A 13,143-nucleotide genomic window follows, 5' to 3' on the forward strand; every position below is an offset into this window, starting at 1 on the left:
AGTAAAATATTTAAGATATCTGTCAATATTTAAAGCAGCATTTACCTTAAATCCCCGAGTAGAAAGTTAGAGTTTAGCGAGCTACCTCTATCCCAATTAAGGGGAGAACTATCATCGCTGCACCACAGTAGCTCACACCTTTACTATGAAAAATGCTGGAATGAATCCAATAAATCTAAAATTCCACTGTGTGGTTCCAATATTTATACTGTTACTCAGCTGCATAACTAATTTTTTTACATATTAGGGTGTTATTTCTCTTGTAAGTAGGTTTTTCCCTTTCTATTTCTCAAATAAGGCTCTATAACTGTTAATTTCTGGTTGAGATCCACCTTCTTTGATTTCTAAGACAGGCTAGGCCAGCAGCAAGCTGTACCCTTTCATGGTGATCAGTTTCCTTCATCACCTAACTGTGTTTCAAGATTATATAATCCAGTTTCTTGGGTTGATCAGTCTTGTGAAAATTTCAATTGTCTGTGGTTTAGGCTGTCTGCATAAGATCATCTTACCAACTATTACACTGTGGTAGCTTACGTAACTGTTTACAAACTGTGTTATCAATGTCTTACCGTGTGATGAGGTTCATGACTTTTATCAGAAGCTGCCTCTATGTTATAAGATGAGGCAAGCCCTTCATCACAGAGGCATGTCAGAGGCATGCTTATGAACTTCTTTTAACTTTTTAAGGAGGTGAACCCTGCTCTAATTTTTAATCCCCAATTCATAGGAAAATAACTCTTCTAACCTTATAACCCCATATTATTGCCAGATTCCTTCACATCTGTATGTACTAATGAAGGTCCCGACTACGCCAAGCAGGTTACTCGCAAGCATTCAAATGTGCCTCCACTAAATCCGAAAATGGGCTTGTTGGAGCCGGGCTGCGGTCGCAAACAAAAAATTACTTTAACTTCCACTCGCCCCCAACACACCCATTCTTGGGGGTTAAAATTCACCCCCACTATTTACTTATTATTCTCAATTTAAAAAGCAAACTCAGCGAAGCATGAGAAAGCATGGGGAAGATTTATGTCTTGACAAATTGGGTGTAAATCATTCAGCGGAGCGCAGTGATGAAAACTCAATGGGAAGGTTTCCATGATCATGAGGAAGCCAACCTGATTTTTCTCTACACCCCACTCAGGTGATGCTTTACCCCAGTGGTGAATTTGAAATTCTACTCATTTGTATTTTTGGTGAATGAACATCATTTAAAGAAAGTATTTGTTTCCACATTATCTCAACTGAACACATAAAACTGTCCACAAAATTATTTACAGACATCAACATGTTGGACTATTCAGCCGTGAGGGTTTTGTATTGGTTCTTCAATCTGAATCTATCCTAATCCTTCTCTTGATAAACTTTTGGTTGCTTTTTAGTAACAATACACATCTTTGAGAAGATCTTATTTTATACTCCAGGCATTCATTCAGAAGGTTTTCCTGCTGCCTTCTACCACATCTCTTCTTTCTAGGAAGTAAATGGTGGTCAGTGATCTGGACCAAAAGATCAAGTGCAGCTCTGAAAATAGTTGAAAGCATTTGTGAAGTGAGGCAATCATGTCATTTCTTCCCTTTCCCCACTGAGATGTTTTATATAAACTACTAATAAGGGCAGTGAGATTGGTTTCAGGTGGGGTTAGGGTTCAAACTTGTGATTCAAGTTGGAATTTAACTTTCAGCTGATGGAGCTGCCGGATCAACTAGTTATGATATTCTTTCCTAACTCTTTAATATCTCTTTAAATCTTTAATAATATGTAGTTAAATCCTCCTCGCACACTGAAACAGACACACAAATTGGCAGCAAAATGTTGGTTAAACTGTTACTTCATTTAAATTTCTTTCTGACTTGTTCTTCCCAACGTTTTGAATGTTAGAAGATTCCACTGTGTGAGCCAAAACTATCACTTTTATTAAAACATCACTAATGCTTTCAGGGTGATTTTGAAGTACTGGTAATTGTTTTTAATGTGAATACAGCTTTTATTCACCATCTATTCTATCACTTAGCCCATTTGATTTGACTTGGATTAATCCTTGTGGTGCTGATGCTGAACTTCACAAGTTCTATTAAGAGAGTTACAGGTCAAAGGAACAAAACACTACAAATCAGTGTGTAATACTAATTGCCAATTGTACAGTGCACAGCATAGGCAAACCATTGGTCTGTTCTCTGATACCATTATGTCAGCCAAGGACAGGTTTGTTCATAGAGAGAAAAAAACAAGCTTTTTAAAACAACTGTGCTAGTTACCACACCCTACTTTGGAATTATGAATTTTTAGTTCTGCTTTATGAGGCCTGCTGTACTGATGTGTTGGTGGTAATTATTTTACATTTAAAATCACTCATGTATTCTGAGTCACATTATTTAACATTTGCAGACTGAAAACTCCAGTCACCATTAGTCTAATTATATTTCTTGGCTATGATTGCTTTCTTGTAGTTATTTAAAGTTAGTTCCGTTCAGTGATTGGCTCAGCAAGCAAAAGTTTTCCTACTGACGTTCGAGGACAGAATACTTTCTTTACTGCTGACGACCAATGTAACTTCCTGAAAACGAAGGTTCTTGCCAGTGAGGCAGCAGTGAAAGCTATTGCATTTCATTTCATTTCATTTGAAGATATTTTTGCTAATGATCTTTAATACTCTAGACTATTACCAATGCTTTGTCAAGACATAGCTTCAAACAGTGTCATTCTTTCTTCACCTGCTTCAGCAGGTATACTCGGAGTCATAGAATATCACCCTGTGCTCATACCTGATTTAAAATGTGCTGTAAGCTCTTTTCACTTATGAAATGGATGCTGGGAAATGCCATCTCGTAATAGCAATTTTTTTTGTTTCACTGGAGTAAAATGAGAATAACTTGCATTTATATAGCAACTTTAATATCCCAAGACACTTCACAGAATCATATTCAGACAAAAATGGATGTTGAGCTAAAGAAAGAGGAATTAAGGGGTTACCAAAAGCTTCATCAAAGAGGTGGGTTTTGAGGAAGATCTTAAATGAAGAGAGGGGGGTGGAGAGGTGGAACTGTTTAGGGAAGGAAATCCAGAGCTTGGGGCCCAGACAGCTGAAGGCATAGTTACTGATGGTGGGTGAAGGGGGAGCATGTACATGAGGCCAGAATAGGAGGTATGAAGAATTTTGGTCTGGCAGGTGGGTGGTGTTGGGGACGTGGAGATAGTTACAGATATGGTGAGGTGCAAGACCATGAAGGGCCCTAGACATGGGGGAGCCAATATATGTAGGCAAGGGCAGAGGTGATGAATGATTGGAATGGAAAAGGGCAGCAGAGTATTGGATAAGCTGGAGTTTACAGAGTATGGAAGATGGGAGGCTGACCAGAATAGCATGGGAACAGAATCCTGCAGCTGAGGAAGCTTTGTAGGAAGTGTAGGGATATAGGGAACTGAAAAGAAGAGATCTGCGAGGCCACGATTGGCTCACATGCTATGTAAGTTTCACTCTCCAGATGAATAAAACACCTGTCAATCAGGGACTTGAACCAATAAAGTCAGCTTTTAAGCATTTGGTTCATGTATACATGTATTTTATGAATTCATGTGATTTTATAAATTTATATTTGATGGCTATCTGCTGGTAGTTTATAAGTGAGCAGATTAATCTTTTCAAAATTTAAAACCCATTGTGGCCTGTGAAGTTTACATTTCTTTTTAGTATTATCAAATATCAATCATAGAAATCATTGTTCGAAACTGCAAAATAGGATTCTTACTATTAATCTTTATTTTGTCAAAATGAACTCGATATAGCTAGCACAGAATATTAGTTGCACTAATAAACATAAGAATACCTTTCCTTCACTAACTATTAAAGCATTGCTTATCTTTTTGGATATATGTTGTAACATGAAGGAAGACTACAAACGGTTTTGAAGGATTAATGCCTATTCATCTCAGTCATCCAATAATGAGCAGTACAGGTCAAGTTTAAGGAAGCTGCTTTATGTTAAACATCACCAAATAATTCACGTCAATCATAAAGAAACACAAAGATGATTTTTCACAGGATTGCCTTTTGATTATCACCGCACAAAAAGAAAAAACTCATAAAAATATGGAATCAGACAGCACAGGAGGTTTTCCGGCCCATCATCTCTTTGAAAGAGCTATCCAATTAGTCCCACTCCCCTACTCTTTCCACATAGACCTGCAAATGTCTCCTTTTCAAGTATACATCCAATACCCTTTTGAAAATTTCTATGAAATATCTATTCTAAACTGATGGTTTTATTCCTTACATGGTTGATCTGCCACATGTAAAAATCAAAAGTGATAATTAGGTTGTGCGAATTAATCCATAAAATGTCAATGGCATGCAGTGTACCAACATTCATTTAAAAGATTATTCTATGAGGAACAGAGCACCCATAAAGTAAACAAAATAACTCAGTAATGATGTTGAGTTTCAGACAGTCTTTAATTTGTCAAAAGATCATAACTCACTGGTGCGTGCAGAATTTGTGAGTTACAGGTCTTTTAAACTCAGTAAAGAATTACCATAGCTCACCATCATCAGTGAAATAGTCTAAGTTTAATGTTAAGCAAGTGTACCGATGATAATGCATAGTATTTCTGTTCATTGTAAACTAATGTTAAATGTCATTTTTTTTTATTCACGTGTATCCAACCAGTCTTGGGGTGCTTGGAAAACCTTTGCGCATTCCCATGCATTTTTCCTGGTCAATGAAGACCGAGTTTGCTTTAACAGAGAGGTCATACTCCAGGGTTGATTTTGTATGGACCAGCATTTGTAGTGTGTCTTCTGCATCCTTTAGCCTCTGCTGCAAGGTCTTAATGGTATTGTCAAGTTCATGGACTTCATTAACAAGGCTATGAAAAACACAATGAAAATAATGACCACAAGGTATTTCTAATGTAAGGCTTTAAATGGAACACAACTCCAGTAGTAAAATTATTTCTTTCATTACATCTCTTTCCACTCTTTCCATTTGATGACTATGAATATTCCTTACTTATTTATTGTTTTGTGGCCATGTGAGCCGCATGGAAGATGGCAGGATCCCCAAAGACACATTATACAGCGAGCTCGCCACTGGTATCAGACCCACCGGCCGTCCATGTCTCCGCTTTAAAGACATCTGCAAACGCGACATGAAATCCTGTGACATTGATCACAAGTCGTGGGATAATGTTGCCAGCGTTCGCCAGAGCTGGCGGGCAGCCATAAAGGCGGGGCTAAAGTGTTGCGAGTCGAAGAGACTTAGTAGTTGGCAGGAAAAAAGACAGAGGCGCAAGGGGAGAGCCAACTGTGTCACAGCCCCAACAAACACATTTTTCTGCAGCACCTGTGGAAGAGCCTGTCACTCTAGAACTTGCCTTTATAGCCACTCCAGGCGCTGCTCCACACACCACTGACCACCTCCAGGTGCTTACCCATTGTCTCTCGAGATAAGGAGGCCAAAGATTTATTGTTTTGCTAATTGGGGAATACTGTGTTTACTTATTCGGTCCATGTTGTCTCTTTGTCCTGCTAATTATTGTGAATGAGTAGGACTCTCGTATAAGTCATGAAACTCCTGCTGTGAGGATGAAACTATGTAAGGACAATATTTACCCACAATTCCTACGGGGAGAACCGAGGTGGCTTAAATAAATGAAAACTTGATAAGTCTCATACTAAATTAGTCAAATTTCAAAGCCAGTGCACATTTTTTTAATTCATTCATGGGATGTGGGGATCACTGACTAGGCCAGCATTTATAGCCCATCTCTAATTGCCCTTGAGAAGGTGGTGGTAAGCTGCCTTTTTGAACCGCTGCAGTCCATGTGAGGTAGGTACACCCACAGTGCTGTTAGGAAGGGAGTTCCAGGATTTTGACCCAGTGACAGTAAAGGAACAGCAATATAGTTCCAAGTCAGGATGGTGTGTGACTTGGAGGGGAACTTGCAGGTGGTGGTGTTCCCATGCATTTGCTGCCCTTGTCCTTCTAGTTGGTAGAGGTCGCGGGTTTGAAAGGTGCTGTCTAAGGAGCGTTGGTGAGTTGCTGCAGTGCATCTTGTAGATGGTACACACTGCTGCCACTGTATGCCGGTGGTGGAGAGTGTAACTGTTTGCGGATGGGGTGCCAATCAAGCGGGCTGCATTGTCCTGGGATGGTGTTGAGCTTCTTGAGTGTTGTTGGAACTGCATCCATCCAGGCAAGTGGAGAATATTCCATCACATCCCTGACTTGTGTCTTATAGAATGGTGGACAGGCTTTGGGAAGTCAGGAGATGAGTTACTCGCCAAAGGATTCCTAGGCTCTGACCTGCTCTTGTAGCCATGGTATTTATATGGCTACTGCAGTTCAGTTTCTGGTCAATGGTAAGCCCCAGGATGTTGATAATGGGGGATTCAGCAAAGGTAATGCCATTGAATGTTAAGGGGAGATGGTTAGATTCTCTATTGTGTGAGATGGTCATTGCTTGGCACAACTGTGATTTCCACTTATCAGCCCAAGCCTGGATATTGTCCAGGTCTTGCTGTATTTCTACACGGACTGCTTCAGTATCTGAGGAGTCGCGAATGGTGCTGAATATTGTGCAATCATCAGCGAACATCCCCACTTCTGACCTTATGATTGAAGGAAAGTCATTGATGAAGCAGCTGAAGATGGTTGGGCCTAGGACACTACCCTGAGAACTCCTACAGTGATGTCCTGGAGCTGTTGGAATGTAGGAAACACGGCAGCCAGTATGTTCACAGTAAACTCCCACAAACAGCAATATGATAATGACCAGATAATTTGTTTTTGTGATGTTGATTGAGGGATAAATATTGGCCGGGACACCGGGGATAACTCCCCTGCTCATTCATCTTCAAAACAGTGCCATGGAATCTTTTACATTTTAAAAATTCTTTCATGGGATTTGGGCAAGGCCAGCAATTTTTTGCCCATCCCTAATTGCCCTTGAACTGAGTGGCTTGCTAGGCCATTTCAGAGGGCCGTAGAGAGTCAACCACATTGCTGTGGGTCTGGAGTCATGTGTCGGCCAGACCAGGTAAGGATAGCAGATTTCCTTCCCTAAAGGACAGCAGTGAACCAGATGGATTTTTGTGACAATCAATGATAGTTTCATGGCACCCTTACTGAGACTAACTTTCAATTTCAGATTTCTATTAATTAATTTAATTTTTTAATTAATTGAATTTCAATTCCATCAGCTGCCATGGTGAAATTTGAACCTGAGTCCCCAGGGCATTTGCCCAGCCCTCTAGATTACTAGTCCAGTGACATTTTCACTATGCCATCGTCTATTTTCTTCATTCATGGGATGTGGGCTCCCTGGCTAGGCCAGCATTTATTGTCCATCCCTAATTGCCCTTGAGAAGGTGGTGGTGAGCTGCTTTCTTGAACCGCGGCAGTCCATTTGGGGTAGGTACATCTACAGTACTGTTAGGAAGGGAGCTCCCACCCAAGCAAGGTGATGGGGCCTTAGTTTAACGTCTCATCCAAAAGACAGCACCTCCGACAGTGCAGTGCTCCCTCAGTATTGGACAGGAGCATCAGCCTTGATTTTTGTGCTCAAGCCCTGGAGTGGAACTTAAACCCAGAACTGTGACTCAGAGGCGAGAGGGCTACCAATTGAGCCACAGCAAAAGGCAAGACACAAAGACAACTGTGAATAAATATTGAAATGAATTCTGTAGTAGAGTGAGCAATGTAACAAAGTGAAGGTCTTTACCATTGAGGCTTAGTTTCCCTTTGATCAATTATATTACCGGAAGATTATATTCTCAAAATGTGTTCTCTGGTGCCACAAAGTAAGTCCAAAATTTGATTTAATTCCATCAGACCTCAGTTATAAGTTAATAAACAAAAATAATATGGTCTTCAGTATAATTCAACTTATCAAGAGTCATTTTGCTGTAGCTATGGGCTGACTTTAATGGGCCCCACTAATGGGCCTAGTTCCTAGGCCTTCTGTAGTAGTGGCAGTGGCCACCACTCCTAGTGGCGCTGCCGATACTACTGAGCTGCCGATCCTCCGATTGGTTGGCAGCTCTTGGAGGTGGGATTCCTGTCCTTAAAGGGATGGGGATCCTGGCGTGGGCTGTTAATTGCCCGGGTGCTGTTAAAATAGAGCCGGGGGTGGGGCGGTGGTGGGAGTGGTTCTGAGTGGCAGAGAGGGGTTCCCACTGTTCTTTGAAAAGCTGCAGGGTTGCTGTGTTCATAACAACAGTCTCTATGTTTCTTGCAGCCACACTGTTGCTATATCCCTTTCATACCACCTTCATCTTTTTACACCAAACATTTCGCAATGTGCTCAGTGACAATTTAGTGACTCACATGACACAATGGAGGTCATGGCAGGTTGCATCATTTACTTATAACAATGGGTGGAAGCTGACAGATTGAGTGGGCACTCAGAAGCAAACTTGTAGCTTAAGTGATTAAACATTCACATTTGGATCCTTAATAGATTAGTCACAATAGGAAATTCTGATCTGACTGGTCATTTACGAAGGCTGAACACTATTTTTGACTATGTGCAGAATCCTCGGTGCCTTGCAATAAAAGCATTGTATCCTAAAGTACCTAACACCGATCCTAAAAGAACATGGGCAAAGGTTTTATATTCGTATAAGTATTAACACTTTTGATAAGTACGTGCTCTTTTATATGTAAAATAAAATTCTTGAGCTCTCCCAGTGGCTTAATGGAAAATGCACTGCTCAGTGTGTCACTGAGTAATGTAATGCAGGAAAGTCTGAGGTTTGATCTTCAGTCTGTGCTGTGTTAAGTAATTTCAGTCAGGATGCCAGTGTGGGCACTATATCTGCAGTGCTCCATGAAGGAAGAGGGAACAATCAGCTTGGGCTCTTCCTGATAGGATACACTAACTCCTAATACAAAGCTTGAGTGTATGGACTTTAAATGACAACCTGATTTGGCTCAGTTGGGATACTCCTTGTGATCGAAAAGCCTGCTGATATTTATTGTCTTGACTCACATGAGGAACAACCACTTTAACAAAGTACTGGAGGGTTGCAAACTCCCATGGAACTATAGCAGGGCGAGAAGCGGAGCCTTCCATAGGGAATGAGGGTAGAGTGAGCATTGAAAAAATTATTTGGCATGACAATATTTTATAAATCAGCATGTGGCCATGTGGATCTTTACTTGAAGCATTGTTTTAGCAAATGTCAACATCACTGCAGTTATTTAGATAGTGTGCACTGGAAAGGAATTCTTACACATCTGAATGGCATTTCAAGGTACTGTTCCCTCTACATGGGACTAATCTGAAAAATCTGATGAGGTCTAGAAATAGCACAGTGCAGTTTCAGACCTCAACTCAACTCTAGATGGACCAAACCTTCTGAGTTCCAAAAATATCACAGAGTGCTTGGCAATCTACTATTAATGTAGTTTTCCTTGGTTCTTCCCCATCCTCAGCTCTACCACATGACACACCTGCACCATCACCATTGAGTGAGTAATTGAGAAGAAAGTCTGAGGTGCTGCAAAAAAATGTCATACCTGTGAGCATTTACTAAGGTGAGAATAGAATATAATTTGCCCCATCTGTTAAAGGAATCTTTAAATTACAATTCCTGTTGCAATGCATCTTTTAAAGGGGAAGTCGGATTAATTAACATGAAGAATATTTTGTTCATTTGGTTGAATACATAGTACATATCCATTGCAAATATGTTATGATACCGAAATTCTCAGTTATCTATTCTGGACCTTTCTATGACCTATCTATGAAATAAAAATATTTCCTGCGCAATTGGCAGTAAGTAACTGTGCCAAAATAAACAGAGATGTTTTCGTAGCTCTGGGTGTGACCAGCTACAATGGTTTACCGAGCTAGTGCACAGTTAGTTCAAACCACAGCATGTCTCTCCTCTGCTCAGATGATTGACATCCTTTGCTATACAGCAGGATACCCCATCTAGTGGATCTATTTAAGAACTGGCAACAGCACAGCAAGTCTCAAAAATAAATCAGCTAAAATAAATGTTTAGACATTTACCATCCTATTATTTACTTGCTCTTTATGTAGGGGAAAACAATCATTAAATAATGACATAATCACAGGAGCCTAACATTATGAGGGAGGTAAAATAATGGATCCAGTTCAAATGAAATAGCCAGTTGTACAGCATAGCCTTACATTCCCTGATCTGTCTGCCAGCAAGTTTTTATTCCATTTTGAATATTTTCATTTGAATGGAAGAAATTATTAGGGATAAAATCAATATATATCCACTTAGAGAAGGCCATAAAAGGGACACCAAACACAGCTTCCAGAAAGGAAGGTTGTCGCCAACCAATCTAATTGAATTTTTTGAGAAAGTCATAAGTGCATGAGGGTCATGTGGTAGACGTTCTCTCCTTGGATTTTCGGAAAGCTTTTGGTAAGGTACCACACAAAAGACATCCCCACAAGATAGAATCATGTGGAATTAGTGGTATTCTGCTGCAGTGGATTGAGAATTGGCTGAATGTCTGTAGGCAGAAAGTGGTTGTTAATGGATTTGGATCTGTTCGGAGATGATTATCAGTGGTGTCCCACAGGAATTGGTGTTAGGGCCTTTGTTGTTTACTATTTTCATTGATGATCTAGTTGTAGTGGCTGGAGGAATGATCCACAAGTTTGTGAACAATACCAATATATGTGCGAGAGTTTGGACTTGTAAAGGATGCTCGACTCCAACAAGCAGATCTTGATGTTCTGGGGTATTGGGCTGTGTTTGGCAAATGATGCTTAACTTAGAAAAATGCAGTGTCATGCACGTGGGCCGGTCAAATGTTAAACATACACCCTACAGGGAAAAGAATTAAAACTAGTGATGAAAGAAAGAGACCTGGCTGTGCTCAATTGGTAGCACTCTCGCCTCTAAGTCAGAAGATTATGGGTTTGTGTCCCACTCCAGGACTTGAACATAACAATCTAGGCTGATGTTCCAGTGTAGTCCCAAGAGAATGCTGTACTCTCAGAAATGCTGTCATTTGGATGAGACATTAAACTAAGGCCCCGGCTGCCCTGTCAGGTGGATGTAAAGGATCCTGTGGAACTATTTCAAAGAAGAGTGTGGGAATTCTCCCTGGTATCCTGACCAACATCTATCCCTCAATCAACATCATTATCACATTGCTGTTTGTAGGACCTTGCTGTGTGCAAATTAGCTGTGGTATTTCCTACATTAAAACACTGACTACATTTCAAAGTATTTCATTGTCTGTAAAGTGCTTTGGGATGTCTGGTGGTTGTGAAAGGTACTATATAAATGCAAGTCTCTTTTTCTGTCTTTTATCTGGGTGTTTAGTGCATCACTCTCTAAAGGCCAGCATTTATTGTCCATCACTAATTGTTCTTTAGAAAATGGCGGTGAGCCAGATGTTAGATTTTTTTTCCCCTAGAGAATAATGAACCTGTGGAATAGGTTGCTAGCTTATGCTAAATCATTGTAATCCTTCAAACAAGAGCTGGACTTGAGGTTGGCTGGGGGGGTGGGGGGTGAAATCACCTCATACAAGAGGTAGGTTTCCTGGAATGTAAAGCCAGGGTCAATGTGATTTTCTGGACTAGTTTTGATCATTTATGGGAGTCGGAGAGGAATTTTCCATTTCCGTCCCTAATTACACCATTATAAAACACTGGTGAGGCTTCAGCTGAAGTCAATTCTGGGCTCCACACTTTAGGAAGAATATCATGACCTTTGGGAGGGTACAGAAGAGGTTTCCTAGAGTGGTCTCAGGGATGAGAGACTGCAGTTATGTGGGGAAGCTGGGGTTTTTCTCCTTGGAGCAGAAAACGTTAAGAGGAAATTTGATAGAGATGTTTAAAATCATGAATGGCTTTGTCAGAGTAAAAAAGGAGAAACTGTTTCCAATGGCAAATGTATCGGTAACCAGAGGACACAGACTTAAAGTGATGGGCACGAGAGGTGACGTAAAGAATCATTATTTACACAGTGAGTTTTTGTGGTCTGGAATACACTGCCTGAAAGAGTGGTGAAAGAAGATTCAAAAGAAATATTTAAAAGAGAATTGGATAAATACTTGAAAGGAAAAAAAATACAGGGAAAGAACAGGGGAGTGGTATTAATTGGATAACTCTACCAAAAAACAGGCACAGGCATGATGGGCCTGAGGGATTTTTTCATGCATTTTTTGCCTCTCTCAGGAGATTGCATGACTCCGGGAGTGTAGGGATTGTATATAGTGTAATGTATAAAACATCATAAATATGTGGGACAGGCTGTACGGGCCAGTTGTTTTTCACCTGTCTGTTAATTTTGTATGCTCATAAATTTGAGTGTCTTGTTTTGGTGGGGAGAGGGGAGGAGGTTTCTGTAAAGAAAACAGAATTGTGAGCTTCTAGCTTCCTTTCAAGAAAGTCAGAAGCATTCATTTATTAATCGTAGGTGCTGCTCAGTGAAAATGTATGCAGTGGATTTTTATTTATTGACTTACTGAATCTGGACTGTATCACGGCACAGTTCCACATTTGGTCTCCGTGTGCGTTCCTCCAAACGGGTTTGAGCTACCTTCAGAGGTGCTTCTTTATCTTTGATTGCTCTCTTGATGCTTTCAATTGTCAGTTCAGTTTGGAAGATCTCTTGAAGTGTCTGCATAACCAGAGAAAACACAGAGAAGGAAAATCATGGATGTTGTCCTGTAGTGTTTGCTGGGCACAGTGCCCAGCTGCTTTTATTTTATATTATGGAAATACGTGTTGAGAGACCACAGTATCCGGTTTATTGGTCTTATCAACAGCAGAATGCAGCAATGTGTAACAACGTTTTCTTCATCCATAGATGAAACTGAGATGACTGTTTGGCAATCTTTTTATAACTTAGAAAGATAATCTCTGGCTAACCTCGGGACTGTATTGTTCAGCTCTGCATTTGTTTGTGCTTGTACTTTAGATACGTAATCTATAAAGCAATGCAGACTGTGATTACATTCTTGTCTCTTTGTATAATTTTCTCCATTATAAATTTGTGTGTTTATCAGACTATAATAATGTTGCAGCCTTATTTTGGTAAGGTCTTTCCTACGTACTAGGTTAATACCTGGGGTTATGTGCTGGTAGTGGTGGGTGGAATACTTTTGCAATGGGCAGGCATAATTAGCAAATGCACAATAC

At 40.3% G+C, this 13,143-nt stretch overlaps 1 protein-coding gene across 2 annotated transcripts in view; it reads right to left on the reverse strand.

The window, feature by feature from the left end:
* Positions 1-3,737: 3,737 nt before the first annotated feature.
* The window catches only part of tekt3 (tektin 3), a 39,139-nt gene continuing 29,733 nt past the window's right edge, over positions 3,738-13,143 (reverse strand). For both annotated transcript variants that reach the window (XM_068058692.1, XM_068058691.1), the window contains exons 7-8: positions 12,468-12,622; positions 3,738-4,866 (exon numbers count right to left, since the gene is read on the reverse strand). In XM_068058692.1, coding sequence (XP_067914793.1) covers positions 4,650-4,866; positions 12,468-12,622 — 372 coding nt within the window. In that variant the 3' untranslated portion in view covers positions 3,738-4,649. The remainder of the gene's footprint in view (positions 4,867-12,467; positions 12,623-13,143) is intronic.

Source organism: Heterodontus francisci, chromosome 26 (genome assembly GCF_036365525.1).
Source record: "Heterodontus francisci isolate sHetFra1 chromosome 26, sHetFra1.hap1, whole genome shotgun sequence".
Classification (NCBI taxonomy): Eukaryota; Metazoa; Chordata; class Chondrichthyes; order Heterodontiformes; family Heterodontidae; genus Heterodontus; species Heterodontus francisci.